This window comes from Canis aureus, chromosome 8 (genome assembly GCF_053574225.1).
Source record: "Canis aureus isolate CA01 chromosome 8, VMU_Caureus_v.1.0, whole genome shotgun sequence".
Classification (NCBI taxonomy): Eukaryota; Metazoa; Chordata; class Mammalia; order Carnivora; family Canidae; genus Canis; species Canis aureus.
Genome location: NC_135618.1, coordinates 59421004 through 59442145, shown reverse-complemented (window position 1 = coordinate 59442145; position 21142 = coordinate 59421004). Strand labels below are relative to the sequence as shown.

At 57.0% G+C, this 21142-nt stretch overlaps 3 protein-coding genes and 1 long non-coding RNA gene across 12 annotated transcripts in view; 2 read left to right on the top strand and 2 right to left on the bottom strand.

The window, feature by feature from the left end:
* The window catches only part of SH2B1 (SH2B adaptor protein 1), a 9371-nt gene extending 8563 nt beyond the window's left edge, over positions 1-808 (top strand). For 5 of the 8 annotated variants that reach the window (XM_077907155.1, XM_077907157.1, XM_077907153.1 and 2 more), the window contains one exon: positions 28-808. In XM_077907155.1, coding sequence (XP_077763281.1) covers positions 28-404 — 377 coding nt within the window. In that variant the 3' untranslated portion in view covers positions 405-808. The remainder of the gene's footprint in view (positions 1-27) is intronic. The other 3 variants (XM_077907159.1, XM_077907158.1, XM_077907156.1) reach the window with 2 other exon arrangements.
* Positions 788-6301, bottom strand: LOC144319278 (uncharacterized). Its single transcript, XR_013385155.1, has 2 exons — positions 5387-6301; positions 788-1369 (listed from the first exon to the last, which is right to left on the bottom strand). It is a non-coding gene; the product is annotated as an uncharacterized LOC144319278 (long non-coding RNA).
* Positions 4821-20228, top strand: ATP2A1 (ATPase sarcoplasmic/endoplasmic reticulum Ca2+ transporting 1). Of its 2 annotated transcripts, XM_077907152.1 has the most exons (23): positions 4821-5138; positions 5466-5483; positions 5900-5982; positions 7333-7437; positions 8088-8226; positions 10158-10238; positions 11091-11176; positions 11332-11629; positions 11798-11964; positions 13866-13954; positions 14229-14331; positions 14535-14666; positions 15975-16097; positions 16226-16444; positions 17154-17489; positions 17649-17869; positions 17983-18185; positions 18373-18458; positions 18551-18684; positions 18809-18926; positions 19091-19208; positions 19458-19502; positions 19945-20228. In XM_077907152.1, the coding sequence occupies exons 1-22, from the start codon at positions 5021-5023 to the stop codon at positions 19460-19462; spliced, it is 2982 nt and encodes a 993-aa protein (XP_077763278.1). In that variant the 5' UTR covers positions 4821-5020; the 3' UTR covers positions 19463-19502; positions 19945-20228. The 2 variants fall into 2 exon arrangements, with proteins under 2 accessions (XP_077763278.1, XP_077763276.1); XM_077907150.1 differs by lacking the exon at positions 19458-19502.
* RABEP2 (rabaptin, RAB GTPase binding effector protein 2) overlaps positions 20184-21142 on the bottom strand; it is a 13251-nt gene continuing 12292 nt past the window's right edge. Inside the window, exon 13 of the mRNA XM_077907162.1 lies at positions 20184-20842. Within this exon, the coding sequence (XP_077763288.1) occupies positions 20741-20842 (102 nt within the window). The 3' untranslated portion in view covers positions 20184-20740. The remainder of the gene's footprint in view (positions 20843-21142) is intronic.

Sequence of the window (21142 nt, the reverse complement as noted above, 5' to 3'; positions counted from 1 at the left end):
GTCTGTCTTCTTGCCCTTCCTATCCAGAACCGAACACCTCCCATGACCCACCCCAGCCCCCTGAACCCCCTTCATGGACAGATCCCCCACATCCTGGGGCAGAAGAGGCGTCGGGGGCGCCAGAAGTGGCGGCAGCAGCAGCCGCAGCAGCCAAAGAGAGGCAAGAGAAAGAGAAAGCGGGCAGTGGAGGGGTCCAGGAAGAGCTGGTCCCCGTGGTTGAGCTGGTCCCCGTGGTTGAATTGGAAGAGGCCGTAGCACCAGGCCAGGAGGACCAGGGAGGCGCTGGATCCGGTGGGGCCCCAGGAGCCACCCCGATGGTGCAGCTCCAGCAGTTACCACTAGGGGGCGATGGAGAAGAAGGGGGCCATCCCAGAGCCATTAATAATCAGTACTCCTTCGTGTGAGACACCCTACCCCACCCTTTCTCCACTCTTCTTGCTCCCCAGCCCCTAGTGCGTGAAATTGGGGCTGGGCCGGTCGTAGAGGAGCGGTAGGAATCCCCTCCCCCATGTGCTTCCTGACCCTTGATGGCCAAGGGAATATACGTTGGTACAAGAGGTTCAAGAGCCCTGTTAACTCCCCAGTTCATACACTACAGGTGCCCCATCCCCTGGGCAGGGGATTTGGGCTCCATTACCTCCCCGAGGGGCTCTTATGGTCAGCCCCACCCCTGGGGGCCATTTCCCCGCTAACCACCCCCTAGCCCGAGGAAGGGTGAGGGGGAAGGGCTGTCAGTTATATTAAGGTGGTTGTTGTTGTTGTTTTAAACAAAATGGAGAAGCATAAATAAATAAAAGGGTTTATCTCAGTTGCATCGCGATGGCTGTGGCCAGTGTTTGCAGTGGGGGGCTGGGACAGGGGAGTCAGGAAGGCAGTCCACTCAGTGTTTCCACTCCAGAGCTGAGAGGCCAGAGGGTCAGGTCAAGTCCCTGTTGCCCTCCAGCACTGTGCTTTCGGCCCATTGTTCCCCTGTGCTGTAGAGTGGTAAGTGCAGAGCCATACCGTGCTTCCCAGTGTCTCCAGCCAAGTTCTCGTAATGGGACAGGACAGGACAGGGAGCAACAAGATTGACAACTTCTAAGGACCCCACACACACACACTCTGAATTCTTCAGTTAAGGCTTCTCACCCTAGGGAGAGTGAGTGGGGCCAGGGCCTGGTTGGTGGCTGTGTCAGAAGAAATTTAAAGTGGCAGTCACAGGCTGGCTGCAGAGGGGCCCGGGGACAGGCTGGCTGCCCCCTTCTCAGGGCTGAGCTGGGAAGCTGGAGGGTAGAGGATGGAGCCCCATTTTTTTTCACTCCTGGCTTTTCCTCTCCTTTGCTCTTCGGCCTAGGCAAGGAGGTAGGCTCTGCGGCCTCAGTGTCCCCATCTGTAGAGTGGGAGGTTTTATCTGGGTTGGTGCCGTGGACATGATTTGCTTGGCCTGGATAGCATCTCCATTGGGATTTCACAATAGAAGTTCAGATTACCGGCTTCTGAAAATCTGAAGATCCAACCTCCCATGCTCCCCACCTTCCACATTCCACACCTGCTCCATCCCCACTGGCCCACTGCACCCATGTGACCTTCTCAGCACTGGGCATGAGTTTGCAACATCTCTCCCTCATTGTGGCACCCCTCATTAAACCCAGGCTCTACTCTTTTAACGGAACTGCAGCCATGCCCTCCTCCAACGGAGGGCACCTTTGGGTTTCCCAGCTCTTTGGGTGGCAGGTGCCCACAAGGAGGGGCCAGATTTGAAAAAACCTGTTTTGCTTGGCCCTCTCCCCTCCTCACCTCCACCCAGGGCTGCCTATCACCTTCCTTCGCAGGCAGCATGGAGCCTATATTCTCACGCCCCTCAGCCACTGTCCCCACCTCTAAGAGGCCCTAGCCATGCTTATGACCTTGCTATTCTGGGCCTTGTGTCCTGTTGGGAGATGGACAGGAGACAGCTGGGCTCACAGGCCACCCAGGCTGGGGGCTAGCTGGGGGAAGCCTGCTGGCTCTCCCAGTTTTGTCTAATTCCTGGGGCTCCCCCAAACCTTGACCTCAGGAGACCGGGGATAGAATTGGCCTTGCAAAGGAGGGGATGGTTTGGGGATCTAGGTGCTGTGTTCTGGAAAAGGAGGTGGTGAGTGAAGGCTGTGGCACCCCAGGGTAAGCAGGAACTGATCCCCTCCTAATCTAGCAGCAACTGGTGCTGCAAGGCTCCCCCTCCCCCTAAACCCTACCAGCTTCAGGGACTTGCCTTCTGAAGTTGGGTGGGGGAGGGGGCCAAGGAGCAACCCCCCACCCCAAGGTTTGCATGTCTTGGCTGGAGAAGCCTAAGAGGCTGTTTCCCTCTCAGCTTTGCTTTAAGGATGGGGTTGAGATGAAGTTTGGGACCAGCCAGAGACCAGCCAGGCTCTGTGTCCCTGTCCTTCGGAACCAGGCCTCTCCCATTCCCAGCTTCAGCCCTCCTAGGAGGGGAGGAACACTCCCACTGTGGGCTTGGAGACCCCCCCGGGGGGCGGGGCAGGGGGGGGAGGAATCCTAGAGAACCAGTAAGACACTGGTCCTCCACCCCAGTCCACACCCCCAGCCTCCCCAGCTGCCAGCCTTTTGTTTCTCCCTCTCTAGCTTCGGCTTCCCCTCTGGAAGTTGGGGGTGGGGGGCGGGGTCACCTTAGAGGGCCCCTGCTGGCAGCAGTGTCTTGTCCTCAGCCTCCTGCTCTCAGCTCCTCTGAAGCCTGGATCCCTCCAGTCTTCTCCCCCTTCTCCATGTTTGGGCATTCCTGCTCCTTTCGGGACCGTGCCCCTGTCACTCCTCCAGGTGGTGGCAGGGAGAAGCCAGAGAGCACCAAAAGGCTTGGCCCATGCTGAGCCTGACTGCCTAATAAGGGGGATGCTGGGCCACATGGAGGTGCCTGGGGATGGGATCTCATTGTCTGAGCACCCCCCTCCTCAGGTCACAGCTCAAAGGAGGGGTTCATGGGAACCATGAAAATGGGCAGGGAAGGAGTACCGTGTCCTCACCTCACCCCCGAGGCTCCCCTCCCCTCCAAGTCCAGGCAGAGGAAGGGATAAGTGCGGGGGTGGGGTGGGGGGGTGGGGGGGTGGGGGCTAAGTCCTTAAATGTCTGCCTGCTCCCCCAGAAGTGGGGCTCCTGGCCTGTCTCCTGGCCTGCCTGCTCCCCCAGAAGTGGGGCTGCCCTTTCCTTTTCCCACTGTCTGCCTGCCATCCTCTGCTTAGGAACCTGAGTGCTGGGGGCAGGAAGGGGGAGCTGCTTGGAGAACCCTTTCAGTGGCCCACACTCCTGACTGTCCATCTCAGGAAGCCAGAGGCCTGGCCACAGGAAGGGCTCAAGGCTCCTTCTTCCCCTCCTGGACCTTCCATCACTAACTCTCATTGAGAGGCTCTCCTCTCTCTGCCCTCCTTTCCTCCCCTGCCCCCGGTGCAGGCTATCCTCTGTCTGCTCCTCCAGCAGCTGCCCTGTTAGTAACCAAGACGCCCCCATCCAGGAGCGGGGGTGGGGGTGGGGGGCTCAAAGCAGCTGCTTCTACAAGGAAGCTGACACCAAGGCCAGCCGCTCAGCAACAACTTGTGGCTTTGCACCCAGCCCTGGGCCCCCACCCACCTGGCTGCTGCCTGCCAGCTTCCTGCTGTCCCTTTTCCCACTGCTCCTCAGACTTCCCTCTGACCCTGGCAGCCCTGTCTCGGTTTCCCCAGTCCGATTCTGTCCTTATTTCCCCTAGACCTGTCCTCATAAGTCTGCCCCCTCCCCACTCCTTTGGTCTGGAGTGTCTGTCTGCTCTGTGCAGCTTCTCAGCCCCGTCTTTGACGCTTCTTCCCTCGCGCCTCTTCCTGGAGGTTATACGCCCAGCACCTGAGCATGCAGCTGCCATCCTCTCTCCCCTGAAGGAAACACTTCAGAGCCAGGGCGGAGTGCGGACTACACACCATCTGGGATCTGCTATGTGAACCCCTTGAGTTAAAGAGCACAGTAGAGGCTGAGGGGACCCTCATTCCAACACTTGGAGGGACTCTTGCCGCCATCCTGAAACATTCATCCCCCCCCCTCACCATCAGCACATTTTGTGGCCTCCTGGATTACCTAGCTGCCTGGGTATCCCATTTTCTTGGGGGGGGGATTCCCTGTCAGGGAAGGGGGCCCCCCAAGGCTACATTTCCAGAGGCTGAGTTAGAGCGATGGGGAGGGGGGGTGTTTGGGGGAGAGACAGGCAGTCCTGGCTTTGCTCACCAGGGCTTGGACACTAAATCCCTTGTTGATGGCTGTAGCAACCCCTCCCGAGGGTAGGGTTACCGTCTTCTGCCCTGTCGCCTTGACCCTCTCCCCTCCCTACTTCCCCTTGTCCCTCTAGAGCCATTTCCTCTCGCCCCCAAAGGATGTTGTTCCCCTCTCCAGTCCCCTGAAGGCTGGAGTATCTGCTGCCCTTTCAGCAGACTGGGTGAGGAAGGAGACTGTGGCAATAGAAACAGGTTGAGAGTGGGTAGGACGGGAGGGGATCAGGAAAAGAGAAAGGTGGAGGCCTGAGAGTAGAAGTGGAGAACTTCAGGGATAAGTTTGGACCAGGAAATTCGGTACAACTGAGGAAGTCTGGGCAATTGAGGGAGGGGTCAGCAAAAGACAGAAAGTGAAGTCTCTCCCTGCCCCCCTTCCCTGGGGCTGGGGCCACCTTAGCTTCCCTCATGAGTGACATCTCAGGCTGCAGCCCCACTGTTCCCCCTCTGTCAGCAGAAATATCTTTCTTCTGACCCCTCCTGCCAGAGTCTTAGCCAGCCAATCCCTGATCTGGGGGGGGGGAGGCTGGCCCCCCCTACTCCCTCATAAGGACCAGCTGGGGGTTGGGGGGTGGCCGGCTGCTGCAAGTGGGACGGGGGTCAGAGCTTTGTGGAAGGAAGAAAAACCTGGGGGGGGGCAGGAGAGAAAAGCAAGAAACCCAGGCAAACAGGCAGGTGGACACTGAGGAAGGCCCCCAAAGCGTGAGGACCCCCCCAGAAGGAGCACACCGCCCCCTGGCCCCCAGGAAGGGAGCACAATGGAGGCTGCACACTCCAAGACCACAGAAGAATGTTTGGCCTATTTTGGGGTGAGCGAGACTACAGGCCTTAGCCCGGACCAAGTGAAGCGGCATCTGGAGAAATATGGCCCCAATGGTAAGTGTCTCTTGGAGGAGAGGCTGGTAACGCCCTCTTGCTCCCTCACAACACAGACGGACACATACACACACTCACACACTTACACTGGAGTCTCTCCCTCCAGAGTACCTCAGGGAAGAGCTGGGCCATGGTCCAGTGACTGCAGGGGATTCTGACAAAACAGAGTGCCTGAGAGAGTTTTGGGAGGTTTCATGGGATGACCTTGGTGAACCTCAGATGCCCTTTAGGTAGCCTGATTCTCTTACCTTAGCCAGAATCCTGGGTGTGGGGGGCATTAGACTGAACCCCAAATGAATATGTCCTTTTCTTCTTTTTCCTGGGTAGAGCTCCCTGCTGAGGAAGGTAAGTTACTGGAATCCCTGAGCTCTCTTAATGACCAGCCCCCGCCTCCCAGCCCCTGTGCCCACTCCTTTATCCCCACCTTCTCCCTACTGACTCCCGGGGCAAATACCCTCTCCAAAGGTTAGAGTCTGGCTGGGGGCAGGAGTTTCCAGGCACTTTCTCCCAGAGGCCTCCAGTCCTTGAGCAACTAACTGCCCACCACCACTTTGTGGAGCCCGTTTCAGGACTCCCGGCGAGAGTGCCTCCTCTCAGTGCCAGGCGGCCTGCTCATCCCCCTAGAACCTTCCTGCTCAGGCTGGAAGTTAGGCCACTGTTGGTCCCTGGATCCCAGCCTGCCCTTAGAGTCCGAGCCATTCATCCTCCAGACCTTAACCCCCTCCCCCGGGGGCGGGACCCTCCCCTGCCTCTTCCCCCAGGGAAGACCCTGTGGGAGTTGGTGATAGAGCAGTTTGAAGACCTCCTGGTGCGGATCCTTCTCCTGGCCGCCTGCATTTCCTTCGTAAGTTTGGGCAGGCATCTGGGGGCGGGCTGAGGTGTGGGTCGGGGGCGCTCCGGTTCCTCGGCTCCTCGGGTCCAAGTCCTCACCATCCTCTCCCCTACACCAGAACTGAGGGGGCAGGGAGGGGCGCTGATGCGCACGCCTCGGTCCTCCTCCACACCCCACAGGCAGGTTTTATTTTAAGCTTTAAGGGTGTTCTCAGCCAAAACACTGAAGCTAAGCCACCCCCGCAGCCTCAAGGGCTTCGAGGGCTCGGGTTACCCCCAAGCGCCGGGCTCCCCGGCTCCGGCTCAGGCTCTGTGGCGCTCAGGCACCAGCACTCCCGGCATGCCCCGAGGCGCGCAGCCGCTCCACCAATCCCCGAGCCTCCTGGCGCCCCCGCCCCTCCCTCCTGGCGCTGATTGGTCGCCGCAGAGACTCCCTCCCAGAGGCGGGAAAGAGCTGCTGGTGTGAGGGTGCCTCTGAGTGCACCCGAGGGCCGGCCGGCCGGACCCCTCCGCTGGCCCCGGGCTTTGATGCCTGCCGCCCGTCAGCGCTAGGGCTCCGGGACCCCCTCCTCACCCACCCGGCCTGACCTTGCCCGCCCTCTCTGGATCCCTCGCAGCCGCAAGGCCGCCACCTCTCTGGCCCCTGAGGCCACCCCCCCCACCCCCCACCAGCACCCACCACCCCAGCAGACCGCCTGCCTTCTGGAGTTTCTTCCTTAACATCTTAGTCCCACCAGAAGATAAGGCTGGGGGCAAAGAAGTTTCCCTGTCCCCTGGTCTCCTTCACGGAGGCCCTGTGGGCCTCTGAGTACTAGCTGGCAGGGCCTCCCTTCTCCCGTCTCAGATTTGCTCCTTGACATTTGCCTGTGGCTGTTGCTTGGCAGTGGCAACAGCTGGGGTGGGGTGTGTACAGGAGGCCCCGTAACACTATCCCCCCTCCTGTTCCCTCATGAAATTGGAGCTTCCCTTGCTGTTGGGGAGGGCTGGGGGGGGGGGGTGCGGGCAGTGTCTGCAAGGACCACAGGGTTTTCCCTGCGGAGTTTTGGCTCCCGTGGGATGGATGTGGCTGTAGGGGACCATTGGCCTGGGTGGCCCATGAGCTTTGTTTACAGGCCAACAGCCCGGCCAGGGAAAACCTGAAAGCATTCCCAGTTAAATCCGGAGTTGTGCATGTCTACACCTGCCAGTTCCTGTTGCCTGAGAGCAGGGGCAGTGCTCCTGTGGAGTGTGTAGGACCTCAGACTGATGAGGGGCTGCAGTATCCCCGAGATGCCCAGCCCCATTTGCTCCTGCACACACACTCACCCTCACTATGTGTTTGAGGGGTTTCATTACCGTTAGTCTCCATTTCCCTGCTCCCCAGGTGCTGGCCTGGTTCGAGGAAGGCGAAGAGACCATCACTGCCTTTGTGGAACCCTTTGTCATCCTCTTGATCCTCATCGCCAACGCCATTGTAGGGGTTTGGCAGGTTAGCCATGACCCCGCCTCACTGTCTTCCTCCCAGTCTCCTCCTCCTCCGTCACTTCCTCTGGACTTGCCTTGATCCCTGTCTCTAATGCCCAGTTTGGAAAGGGGATGGAGTGCAGGAAAGAGATGGGAGACTGGTGTTCCCACTGTCACTTGCTGGCTTCATAACCCAGGCAGGTTCCTTCACCTCTCTCAGCCTCAGTATCCTCATCCATAAAATGGGGCTAATAATCCTGTCCCTGAGTTGTGCTGAGATGGAACAGAGTGATGCATGTGGCATGCCCAGCCCTGCACCTGACATATAGTAGCAGGTCAATAAATGCTAGCTTGGTTTTCCTTCTCTTCCCTTACCACCCTCTACTTTTCCTGTCCTTTGCTTTCTGATTCTCTTTTCTTCTCTCCCCTGAGCCTCCTTACGTGTCTTCAGCCATAAATGGCAATTTCCTCAACACAGACACCTACCCTCACGTAGACTTTGTCTACTCCTATGCCAGGAGCCACTACTGCATGACCTGCCTCTTCCTCTGTAATGTCCCTGTTTCCCCCAGGACTCTGGCCCCTGCCCCTCCTAACTCTCCCCACCCAGTCCCCTCCCATTCCCCAACCTTCCTCCCTCCGATGACCCTTCTCTCTTCCACCCTGCCCCTCCAGGAGCGAAATGCAGAGAATGCCATCGAGGCTCTGAAGGAATATGAACCCGAGATGGGAAAAGTGTACCGGGCTGACCGCAAGTCAGTGCAAAGGATCAAGGCTCGGGACATTGTCCCTGGAGACATTGTGGAGGTGGCTGGTGAGTGATGGGAATGAGTGGTCCAGGAAGGGAAGTCTTGACTTTGAGGCCGAGAGGATGCATATGGTGAGGGTGGGGGCCCCTGATCCTGCTGTCCAGGAGGTAGCTGGGATGGTGGAGTCTTTGCTTCTCCTTCTCAGACTCCTCAGGAGGTCACCCCAGGGCACCGTGGCTGTAGCACCCCTCCCTGTCGGAGTCTCAGCAGGAACAGCCAGTCCTGTCCCTGACGCTCCAGGCGGACCCCCTGCTCCCCCTCCTCTCACCCAGCACTTGCAAGCAACAGGTGGAACCTAGTCCCTGCCAATGGCCCCGTCTCCACCCCCCTCGCGAGGCCTGGCTTCTCTCTTCTTCCACCCACCCCCAAGCTTGGTCAGCTTTAAATCTTGACCTCTTGGTGCCCTTGAGGCCTCTTGAAGGGGAAGGAGTGAGGGTAGAAGGGAGGAGGGGGGCCGAAGGCTCAAGCCCCCAACCATGTAAGGGAAACTCAGGCCCCAGCGGGGAACACGGGACCTGGGAGGAGGGGAGCTCAAGGAGGGGCCCCGCCTCTCCGGTGAGGGACACTTAATGCCTGACCAGGGAGGGGTGGGGGCCGGGTGGCTAAGATTACTGGGATTCTGCCCCCTTCAGCGGTTTTTATATTTGCCTTGTGCAGGCCTTCCCACATCTTCAGGCCCCTGGCAGAGGGGAAAGGATCTAGGCCTGCTTCCCTCCACTAGACTCCCCAGTTGTACCTCAGGAAGCCTAGGGAGGGGGGAGCAGGCTGAGGACCCCGGGGCACCATCACAGGGCCGTCCTGCCACGGTGACAGTTTGGAGTCAGCGCCATGAATGTCTATAAATATCGCTTGGGCTTGGGTGACAGGGTGTCCCGCCCAACTCCTTTGCCGACCTCCTCCCTCCTCTGTCAGCTTCCTCTGACATAGGAGGAGGAACCTTAAAAACAGGGAAAAGAAAGCAGCCCAACCAGCCTTGTCCCCAGTATCCCCCGTTGGAACAGGGGGCACTAGGTCGAGGCAGTGGAAAGCCCTGAAGTTCCAGGGGGGCATCATCCGCCTTGTCAGCCCCTCTGCAGGGGGGTCTCCTGTACTGACCCTCTCCCATGCATCTCCTGCGCTCTGCCCCCACTCTGGCTCGGCTCCCTCCTGCCCTGCCGTTCCTTGTTCCCTGCAGACCTCCCCTTCTCTCCGTCCTGCCCATCTCCCCGGCTCACTCACTCGCTGTGGCTTCCTGCCTTCCTTCAGGTGCACAAACCGGGGCCTGACAGGGGTCTGACGGGTGGTTTTCACCAGGCTCTGCTGGACCTGCACCCTCTGCCCCTGTGCCTCCCCTCTCCTTCTGCTTCTGCCCTTCTTACCCTTTCTTTTGCTCTGCCTTCTGTCCTATTGGACACTGCTTTTCTCGATTCTCATAACTTCTCCTGTTTCTTCCTGTGTCTTCCTGTCCCCCTCCCACCCCCGTCTGTGATTCCACGACCTACTCTCCCCCTCCAGGCGTGTCTTTCAAATTCAGCCTCCTTTCGTTCTTTTCTTGCTCTTCTCTCTCCATCTTTCTTTCTCTTGTTTCCCTCTTGGTTTTGCTGTCTCATTACACAACTGGATGGTTCCTAATTTTCCCTTCAGCCATTCAGCGTACGTTTATTGAGCACATGCTGTGTGCCAGGCAGTGCGCAGGGCCCTCTCACAGGCTCATTGCCCCAGGGTTTAGGGAAGGGGAGAGAAAGCAACGAGGGGGCAGTTGGAATAAGTGCTGAGAGGGGGGATGCTTGCTGGAGCTACAGGAGCCCATGCCAAGGGCCTGACTCAAGCCCATGATGGGCAGCCAACCCTGGTGACCTGAGGACGAGGTGAGGTTGTCAGACAGAGGTTGGGCTTTAATGGGAAGGAAGAAAACTGCTTTCTCAACTGACTTGACTCTCGTTTACTCTCTCCACAGTGGGGGACAAAGTCCCTGCAGATATCCGCATCCTGTCCATCAAGTCCACCACCCTCCGGGTGGACCAGTCCATCCTGACAGGTCTGGTGGGCCGGAGGTGGGAGGATGCTTCAAGGGGGTGTGGGGATGAAGTGGGGAGCTGAGTGCCACACAAGGATGAAACTCTAGGTGGATAAAAAAGAATAGCCAGCCACATGGCCCGCTCCTGGCTCTGTAGCAACAGTGATGTCAGCATGGCTCAGCTTCATTCATCATGGCAAGCCTGAAACAAAAGGGGTCATGGGAGAGGGTGGGACATTTGTGCCCATTCTCCACATGGTCATTGACCCCATCCTTCCCCATGGACATTCAGACACCCAGAGAACTGTCCTGTTGCTTCAAAAGCCCCCAAGTGAGGAACCATAGATTCTAGGACAAGATGGAGGGTCTGGATGCACTTAAAACCACAGCTGCTTCTGCTTATCTGCTGGGAGAGAGAGGGTGAAGAGCCAGCGAGCGTTCCCTGTGGTCCAAAAAGGCAAGGCTGGACGGGTGTGGGGCAGCTGCCTGAGCCCCTGCCCAATGTAGGGAAGGAGGCGGCTCTGCTCTTGACCCCACCTCTTCACATATGTCAGCTTCTTTGACTTTCACCAAGACCTGGTTCTGGAGGCTATATAGCATCGTCCCCATTTTACAGAGACCAGAGGTTAAGTGATCCCAAATTATACAGCTTTTCAATGGTCAGGCTGAGGCTCAGGTCAAGGTCTTTTTACTGTAAGTAAAAATATGGATTTCCTATCTGCCTCCAGTGGCTTTTCCAGTGTTCAGCCTTCCTCCAGGACTGCAGCTTGGTCCTTACCAGGCTCTGTCCTGCCAAGCAGGGTGAGTTAGGGGTGGGAAGGATGGGAGGAGGACATGATGTCATCTGGAAACCTCTTGGCTCCTTCCCCACAGGCGAGTCCGTGTCCGTCATCAAACACACAGACCCCGTCCCTGACCCCCGAGCTGTCAACCAGGATAAGAAGAACATGCTTTTCTCGGTGAGCCATGCAGGGCCAGCTGTCATGCGCTCGAGCCAGAGGCCCTGGTGTGGGAGAGACGTGGCAGTGCGAGGAGAGATGAGCCCTGCCATCAGGAGGGTGCCGAGTGAGGGCTGCCTCTCGCCTGAGTCCTTGCCTCTTGCTTGCCCTCTCAGGGTACCAACATTGCTGCTGGCAAGGCCTTAGGCATCGTGGCCACCACTGGTGTGAGCACTGAGATCGGGAAGATCCGAGACCAAATGGCAGCCACAGAACAGGATAAGACCCCTCTGCAGCAGAAGCTCGATGAGTTTGGGGAGCAACTTTCCAAGGTCATCTCCCTTATCTGTGTGGCCGTCTGGCTCATCAACATCGGCCACTTCAATGACCCCGTCCACGGGGGCTCCTGGATCCGTGGGGCCATCTACTACTTTAAAATTGCTGTGGCCTTGGCTGTGGCCGCAATCCCAGAAGGTACGGCAAGCTTCCTTTCATCTCCCACTGGCTAATCTGAACTGCAAAGGCCCCTTTTGCAAGCAGGGTAACATTTTCAAGTTCCAGGGATCAGGACTCAATTTCCTTGGGGGGCTGTGGTCCTCCCCCATCACTGACCCCTCACTCCTTCTCCTTCCTCCCCCACAGGCCTTCCTGCAGTCATTACCACCTGTCTGGCCCTGGGCACCCGGCGGATGGCAAAGAAAAATGCCATCGTGAGGAGCTTGCCCTCTGTAGAGACTCTGGGCTGCACTTCTGTCATCTGTTCTGACAAGACGGGCACCCTCACCACCAACCAGATGTCTGTCTGCAAGGTCAGGGGAAGTGTGGGAGACTCCCACTCCAAAAACTGCCTTTGAGGGGAAATAAGCCCTCCAAAGATGGGGTTAGCGCTTCATCACTGGCAGCTTCTGCTTCTGGCCAGGGAAATAAATGTACAGAGGACAGGTATAGATTGCCACCCTGCCAGCTGTGAAAAAGATGACCCCCTGCCCTCAGAATGGCCCTCCATGGCAGGATCTGGGGAGTCTGGCCACAGTAATCTTTAATAGCATTTCCTAAACCAGGGCTCTTAATCTTTCCTGAGCCTCAGACTCAAGCAGTCTGGACCTCTTCTCAATATAATAGTTTAAGTGTATAAAATAAAATACACAGGATTCTGTTTTTAAAAATGCATTGGGTTACAGAGGAAACCAGTGATTGAGATACAGTTATCAAAGTATTTTAAAAACAAATTTGTGATGTGGTCACACTTATGCTTCTGCACGAATGCATTCGGTAGAAGACCTAGTGGCGGGTCTGAGCAATTTTGAGGGCTTTGCAACAGTGCAGTGTGATAGGAAGGGATCTGTGATCGTATGGGTGGTAAAGTTATGGGTTTTGCTAATATCGATGTGATCCACTGCCTACATTCATGATTGGAAGGAAATGCTCATGTCAGAGAGAAAATAAGAAATTTTTCTTTCTTTCTTTCTTTCTTTCTTTCTTTCTTTCTTTCTTTCTTTCTTTTCTTTCTTTTTCTTTCTTTCTTTTTCTTTTCTTCCTTCCTTCCTTTCTTTTCTTTCTTTTTTTTTTAATTTTTGTTTATTTATGATAGAGAGAGAGAGAGAGAGGCAGAGACATAGGCAGAGGGAGAAGCAGGCTCCCTGCAGGGAGCCCGATGTGAGACTTGATCCCAGGACCTTGATCCCAGGACCCCGGGATCACAACCTGAGCCAAAGGCAGATGCTCAACCACTGAGCCACCCAGGTGTCTCTCTTGGAACCTGTCTTAAGCCCTATCCCCCCACCCCCGGCCCCCACTGGCTACAGTTTGGGATGGGCTGCTTCTCTCTGGGACCTTCCAAAGCACAGGCTTCAAAGCCAGACCTCAGGCTTCTGCAACAGGTTCCTAAAAATGAATTGATTGCCCTCATTTGAAAGTCAAGAGATTTCACAGGAAAATAACCTGAATTTCTGGCTCTTCCTGCAAAACTGGAAGATCCTGGCCATGAGTGGCTAGAGCTATAGCTGGGCCACATGCTATTGTGTACCTTATTGCTCACACCTGCTTTTACCAACTCATCTAAAGGAGCCTCCAGTGTGGCCTTCAGAAACTAATGACTTCTGTTTTGAAGCCATTAACGCCGAACAAGAAGGGCAGCTCTGGTGGCCAGCGGTTTAGTGCCGCCTTCAGCCTGGGGTGTGATCCTGGAGACCCGGGATCGAGTCCCATGTTGGGCTCCTTGCATGGAGCCTGCTTCTCCCTCTGCCTGTGTCTCTGCCTCTCTCTCTGTGTCTCTCATGAATAAATAAATAAAATCTTTAAAAAAAAAAAACAAGGGATCCCTGGGTGGCGCAGCGGTTTGGCGCCTGCCTTTGGCCCAGGGCGCGATCCTGGAGACCTGGGATCGAATCCCACATCAGGCTCCCGGTGCATGGAGCCTGCTTCTCCCTCTGCCTGTGTCTCTGCCCCTCTCTCTCTCTCTGTGACTATCATAAATAAATAAAAATTAAAAAATAAAATAAAATTTAAAAAAAAATAAAAAAAAAAAACAAAACACTGAACAAGGAGAATGACAGCCAGGGGGTGGTGGGAGAAGGGAGGCAGGTAGTGGGGAGCCTTGGTTAGTCTACAAGGGTGGTTGGGAGAGGAACGGGACGCCAGCCTCTCCTCTGTACCAACTGTCAGGGATGGTGACAACCAGACATGTGTGCTCGTGTCCTTCTCCCTGCAGATGTTTATCATTGACAAGGTGGATGGAAACCTCTGTGTCCTGAACGAGTTCGCTATCACTGGTTCCACTTACGCTCCAGAAGGAGAGGTGTAAGTGCCCCAAAGCCCTTCCCTCAGCTCCTTGTGCCTCCACTAGACACATGCACACCCCACTTTCCCGAGGGCCTCCCTCTCGTTTTATCTTCCTTCCTCTCTCCTCTTCCTTCACCGACCTTGTTCTCTCTCCCCCTCCCACCCTGATTATTCTCCATGCTGGTTGCCACGTCCCTGACTGTCCCTCACTCTTTCCCCAAGTCCTCTCTGCATCTCGGTCTCTATTCTCTACCTGTCTCTTTTCCTTCCTTCCTCCCTGCCCTGCTACCAGCTTGAAGAATGATAAGCCAGTCCGGTCAGGGCAGTATGATGGGCTGGTGGAGCTGGCCACCATTTGTGCCCTCTGCAATGACTCCGCCTTGGACTTCAATGAGGTAACTTCTTCACTCCTGACGCAGCCCCTCTGTCCTCTTCCAGCTGGCCAAGGCCATATGGGAGGGAGACACCTTGTACTGAGTCCTCTTCTGGGTGGAAGGGGGAAGGAGTGGCTGGCCCCCTTCCCGTTCTAGGGGGAAGGTGGAAGCAAGGGGCCGGGAGCACAGGGCACTTACTTCCTCTTCCTCCTCTGTCCTCTCAGACCAAAGGTGTTTATGAGAAGGTGGGTGAGGCCACCGAGACTGCACTCACCACCCTGGTGGAGAAGATGAATGTATTCAACACTGACGTGAGAAACCTCTCAAAGGTGGAGAGGGCCAATGCCTGCAACTCGGTGAGTGTGGGCGCTCCTTTCCACAGGGTCCTTCTTTGCCCTGTGTCGCATTGCACAGGCAAGGACCAGAGAACCTCAGGGGAGCAGAGGCCCCCAGTCCAGCCAGGAAGGGCCTCAGGCCCCAAGCTGGGACGCCACTGGCAGGGGCAAGACCTCTTGCCCGTGGACGGATGTGCCGTCTGCCGCCTAGCTGTAGCCTCCCTGGATGACACTTCTCCCGTTGTGTCCCTAGCTGGAAGCAGTGGCACTGGGCACAGAAATCACAAGCCACCCATCACAGTGCTTCCCCTTGTCCAGATGAACAAACCCATTCTGCTCCTCTCTAGGATGCTACTGTTAATATTTACTGAATGTGTATATTGAGCTCCTCTTATATATTATGTTCTTCATATAGCTCATTCTTTTGTTTTCTTTTTTTACATATGTAAGATGCTCATTGCTGCCTAATATGACAAGATTAATGAAAACGATCTAAATATCAGTAGAGAGTACTGTAAGAAATTTACAAATGAGGGCAGCCTGGGTGGCTCAGAGGTTTAGCGCCGCCTTCAGCCCAGGGCGCGATCCTGGAGACCTGGGATCGAGTCCCACATCGGGCTCCCTGCATGGAGCCTGCTTCTCCCTCTGCCTCTCTCTCTCTCTCTCTCTCTCTCTCTGTCTATGAATAAATAAATAAAATCTTTTAAAAAAAAAAAAAGAAATTTACAAATGAGAATATTAATGTCAACTTCTATTTATTGTTACTTTTGTTCGTGTTTTATTTTGAAACACCTCTGACACATTTGATGAAAAAAGGGTCTCATTCCTTTTTGGGGAGTGCTTATCACTGCATGCCAGGCACTCGGGCTGCATTGTCTGATAACGCGTCTCTAGGAGCTCTCATATAGTTCTTCCAATTTAAATTAATAAATAAAAGTAAAAACTCACTTCTTCAGCTTCACTAGCCATATTTTCCATCTTGAATAACCGTGCTTAATTACATCCTACCGGGCAGTTCAGAGTACAGAACATTCCTGCCAACCCTGAAAGTTCCACTAGACGGTGCCATATTGTGCCATCCTGTTCCTGTTGCGCTTTAAACTGGACACTAAGAAAGTGGCAGCATCAGTCTTAAAGTTCTCTCCATTTGTGCTACAGGCACCAGACTAAGCTTCAGTCTGAGACTCAGCTTGGGGTCTGCTCTGATCCCCAGATCATCTTTGGCTGTGTTTTACGGGGTCTGAGACTCTGCCCTTCTAGCACAGCATCATCATTCTCAGCCTACCAATTTCACATCTGGCCTCTCCCTCTCTGTCTCCTCTTTTCCAGGTGATCCGCCAGCTAATGAAGAAGGAATTTACCCTGGAGTTCTCCCGGGACAGAAAGTCCATGTCTGTCTATTGCTCCCCAGCCAAATCCCGGGCTGCTGTGGGCAACAAGATGTTTGTTAAGGTCAGAAATCAGAATGGGCCTCAGTCCCCCTCTTCTTCCTAATCTCAGAGCCCTCTCCTATCCCTGCTCCCTGTCACTGTGGCCCAGAAAAAAGACCGTAGTCTCTGAAAGCTCTCTTGGTCACCTAGGGCGCCCCTGAGGGGGTCATTGACCGCTGTAACTATGTGCGAGTTGGCACCACTCGAGTGCCAATGACGGGGCCGGTGAAGGACAAGATCCTGTCGGTGATCAAGGAGTGGGGCACTGGCCGGGACACACTGCGCTGCCTGGCCCTGGCCACCCGGGACACCCCCCCGAAGCGAGAGGAGATGATTCTGGACGACTCTGCCAGGTTCATGGAATATGAGGTGAGCAGCGAGGGGCCTCCCATTGCCTCAGAATCATCTGCCACCCCCCTGCTCCACCCATGTCATTCCTATTGCGTCACGGGCCCTGGAGTCCCAGGAAAGGACTTAGAATCTGGAAGAAGAGTGTCAGGAATCATCTAGTCCAAGGCTGCTCTGCCTGTGGTCGTGGACTTGTCCCGGATGAGGTGAGGCGCTTGCAGCCAGAACAGAGACCCAGGTGGTAGCTGGCCATTCTTGGTTCTGCTACATGTTTCCGTAGTGAGACACCCTTGAGACGAGAAACGGGGCATAGACCTGCATTCTGGTGCCAGCGCCTTATCTTATGGTGGACAGGCTTTCCAAATAGCACCAAAGTCCACCACTTCCTTTTCTAGATGGGACCCAGTGGCCCGGCAGGTAGCCTGGATTTGCTCAGGGTTGTAGGCCAAGGAAGTGGCCCCACTGAAATCACTGCTCTAACTCCCAGCTCCAGTTCTTTCCTTGAAATACAGGCGGTCGCTATCTACTCTGGGCCTGGCAGCGCCAGACCTACAGGCACGCATGTGAACACGGAGCGTCTCCTGCCCCTGGTCTTATGGGACCCCGCTGAGATGTGCACACCAGGCCAGGGGCAGCTTTCTCCCCATCTCCACCCCCAAACCCCTGAGCTTCCTCCCTGGCTTACTTCCAAGTCCTTCCCTGACCCCGTCACTCTCTGCTGTCTCCTCAGACGGACCTGACATTCGTTGGTGTGGTAGGCATGCTGGATCCACCACGAAAGGAAGTCACCGGCTCTATTCAGCTCTGTCGGGATGCCGGAATCCGCGTCATCATGATCACTGGCGACAATAAGGGCACAGCCATTGCCATCTGCCGGCGGATCGGCATCTTCGGGGAGAACGAGGAGGTGGCGGACCGAGCCTACACAGGCCGAGAGTTCGACGACCTGCCCCTGGCAGAGCAGCGTGAGGCCTGCCGTCGTGCCTGCTGCTTCGCCCGCGTGGAGCCATCCCACAAGTCAAAGATTGTGGAGTACCTGCAGTCCTACGATGAGATCACAGCCATGGTGAGCGGACAGAGGGGCTGTGCGGCTGTGGGGTGAGGGGCAGTCTCTGCCCAGAGCCCCTTGACAGGAGGGTCTCAGGAGCAGGGGGGGCAGGGGGATCAACTCCCAAGGAGGAGTAAGTGCAAGAGTCCACGCTCCACCTTCTCATTCTGCCCTCAGACAGGTGATGGAGTCAATGACGCCCCTGCCCTGAAGAAGGCCGAGATCGGCATTGCCATGGGATCTGGCACCGCCGTGGCCAAGACTGCTTCTGAGATGGTGCTGGCCGATGACAACTTCTCCACCATCGTGGCTGCGGTGGAGGAAGGCCGTGCCATCTACAACAACATGAAGCAGTTCATCCGCTACCTCATCTCCTCCAATGTGGGCGAGGTGGTCTGGTGAGCAGCCAGGGCAGGCCCCTGCAGGAACCCAGGGCCGGTGGGTGGGGGTGGAGGGCCGGTGACCACAGGGCCAGGGCCAGGCCAGACATGTGACCACCTCCTTCTGGCAGCATCTTCCTGACCGCCGCCCTGGGGCTGCCTGAGGCCCTGATCCCTGTGCAGCTGCTGTGGGTGAACTTGGTGACTGACGGGCTCCCGGCCACGGCCCTGGGCTTCAACCCACCAGATCTAGACATCATGGACCGCCCCCCCCGGAGCCCCAAGGAGCCCCTCATCAGTGGCTGGCTCTTCTTCCGCTACATGGCAATTGGGGGTGAGCAGGATGGGAGCCCCACCCTTCCCAACCCTTGGGACTAACCCCCCCCTCTGGGATACCTGTTCCCCTAGCACAGACACCTCAAGGGCCCTCTTCCTCAACAAGCTGTTGATGGCCATGAGCCCTCTTGACAATTCCTGTCTTCCCAGCTGGGACCCCAAATTCCATCTTCTCTCTACCACAGGCTATGTGGGTGCAGCCACTGTGGGAGCTGCTGCCTGGTGGTTCATGTATGCAGATGACGGGCCTGGTGTCACCTACAGCCAGCTGGTAGGGAGGACAGAGAAAGGAGGAGGGTGGGGAGCAGGAGGGAGGCATGGAGGCTTCTGTGGGATGCCACTTTCTCACTCCTCCCCCTGCAGACTCACTTCATGCAGTGCAATGAGGAAAACCCTAATTTTGAGGGCGTGGACTGCGAGATCTTTGAGGCCCCTGAGCCCATGACCATGGCCTTGTCCGTGCTGGTCACCATCGAAATGTGCAACGCTCTCAACAGGTTAGGCCTGCCCACCCACCCCGGCTGCCTTCCAGGGGCCTCTGTGTCCTCCCCCTTCCTTGCTCTGCTCACCACCACTTTCTTGTGCTGTCCCCCACCCTGGCCTCTGCCCGGCCCTTTGCAGCCTGTCTGAGAACCAGTCCCTCCTGCGGATGCCCCCCTGGGTAAACATCTGGCTGCTGGGCTCCATCTGCCTCTCCATGTCCCTCCACTTCCTCATCCTCTACGTTGACCCTCTGCCGGTGAGCCTTCTCTGGGCCAGGGACCACTGTTCTGCACCCCACAGGGAGCCTCTGTGGGTGGGGACGCAGACAGAGGGAGGAAAGGGTGAGGGGGGCGGTGCCGGAACCCTGGCCCCCTCCCAGAGAGGAACACCAGTCCTCACCACCTCCACCTGCCCTCGCAGATGATCTTCAAGCTCCGGGCCCTGGACTTCACCCAGTGGCTTATGGTCCTCAAGATCTCATTTCCAGTCATTGGGCTCGATGAGGTCCTCAAGTTCATTGCTCGGAACTACCTGGAGGGTAAGCCTCAGCCCTCCTCTGAGCCATGTTTGCCCCTGGCCCCCCACAGGCCCTCCCTCTGCGCTGCGAAGGTGCCCGCCCCCCTTCCTTTTCAGCAGGGTGCTCTGGCCCTGAGAGGACCAGCGTCCCTGCCCCGGGCCCCCACGTCCCTGCACCTTTGCAGGTGCCCACAGCCTCCTTAGCCTTTCTGGCCCTCCACGCCCACCTCTGCCCTCCGTAACTCTGTCTCTCTGTCCTCTCTGGCCATAGGATAACCCGTTTCCCCTTCCTCCATCTCTTTGAACCGTGTCACAGGTATCGCCCCCTTCTCGCCCTCGCCCCCAGCTGCTGTGCCACCCCCGCCCCCCGCGCGTCCTCCTCTCTCCCCCTCGGTGGCATCCGAGGTCACTTGCGCTCGCTGCTCCACCCGGAGCCGCTGCTGCCACTGCCACGCTTCCCAGTGGGTGGGCTGCTGCCCTCACCCTGTACGGTCAGTGCCGCCCCGCCTCGGACGGCACGGTGCCTGCTGGGCTGCGCTGCGCTGCGCTGCGCTGGCTGGGCGCTGAGCTGTCTGCTGCCTGGGCTGCAGTGCTGGGGAGGAGTGGGGTCTGGGACACAGGTGAGTGGGGGGGGGGGAGCTGCAGCAACCCTCCAGGTGAGTGTGCCAGGGGAGAGGGGACAGAGAGCCTGAGAGGGACGTTACCTCTCCCCTCCTGCCCCCCCTCACTCCACTTCATCCTCCCCTTTCGCCTTCCAGATCCAGAAGATGAAAGAAGGAAGTAACCAGTCCTTTTGCCCCTTCTTCCCCACCCTGATAGTGATGCATCTTCAGCCAGAGCTGTGGCACAAACTCCCACGTTCCCCTCCCTGACATTTTTCTGTTTATAAACATGATGGTCCCTTCCACTTTGCACCCTCAACACCCCATCTTCCCTTCTGCTCTTGTAAAACCTCCCCTCCCCAACCCCGTGGGGCTTGCAGGGACAAGGCGACGGATTGAGCTGAGCTGCTTATTTATTGAAAATAAATGACAGAAAAGTCTGGTCTTGCCTCCGTGCGCATCTTGGGGCCTGGGTGGGGCCCTGGGGGGACAAGCATCTTAGTGTCATGCAGTCCAGAAAGCAGCTGCCTGTCCCAGGTGCACGTATGGAGGGACTGCTACCACAGGCCAGAGGCGCCCAGCCACCGCTTACAGCTTGGCTGTATCTCGGGAAGGGACGGTGCCATAACAGGCTGTTAGTCCGGCTGGGAGGGGGCCAGTGGCAAGAAGGTTGGGACCCAGGAGGCAGCATGGCAGCCAAAAGCCACAGGGTGAAGCCTGCACCTCTGGTGCCTGGAAGGGGCTGGGACTCCCACCCAGGTGTCATCCTCGGGAGCAGAAGGCCAGCCACCCCTGGGAGGAGGTGCTGCAGAGACAGGGCAGTGGAGGCCCCATCACCTCAAGCCCGGGCTTGGAGGGGATCAAGCCTCTATCCTGAGACCTGCAAAGCCCAGGCCTCTCAGTTCAGATGTGGGGAAAGGCAGTCTCCCCCAGGTGGGTGGGTCCTAGCCCCTCAGGTGTCCTGGATGTCCCTGACGTCCCTCAGGGGCGCCTCATCCATGATACTGCGCACTTGCTCCAAACTTTCTGCCTGGCGGATCCGTTCCAGGCGCACCTGCAGGGTTCAGTGCGGGAGGAAGAGGGCCCTTGGTGGGTAAATGCAGCCCCCTCCCATCTGCCAGGCCTCTAATGGGGCAAGGGTCCCCACCTTCCCCAAGCCACGGTGAAACTGGGATTCAAGGGAAGAAATGGGTCCTAAGAAAGTGGCCTGACCAAGGGTGGGCAGGGCAGGTGGGGCTGACACAGGGAGTGTGGAGGGACTGCTGCCACAAGCCAGAGGCTCCCAGCCACCAGTCTCAGCTTGGCTGTGCCTCAGGAAGGCACGGCAGCATAACAGGCTGTTAGTCCAGCTGGG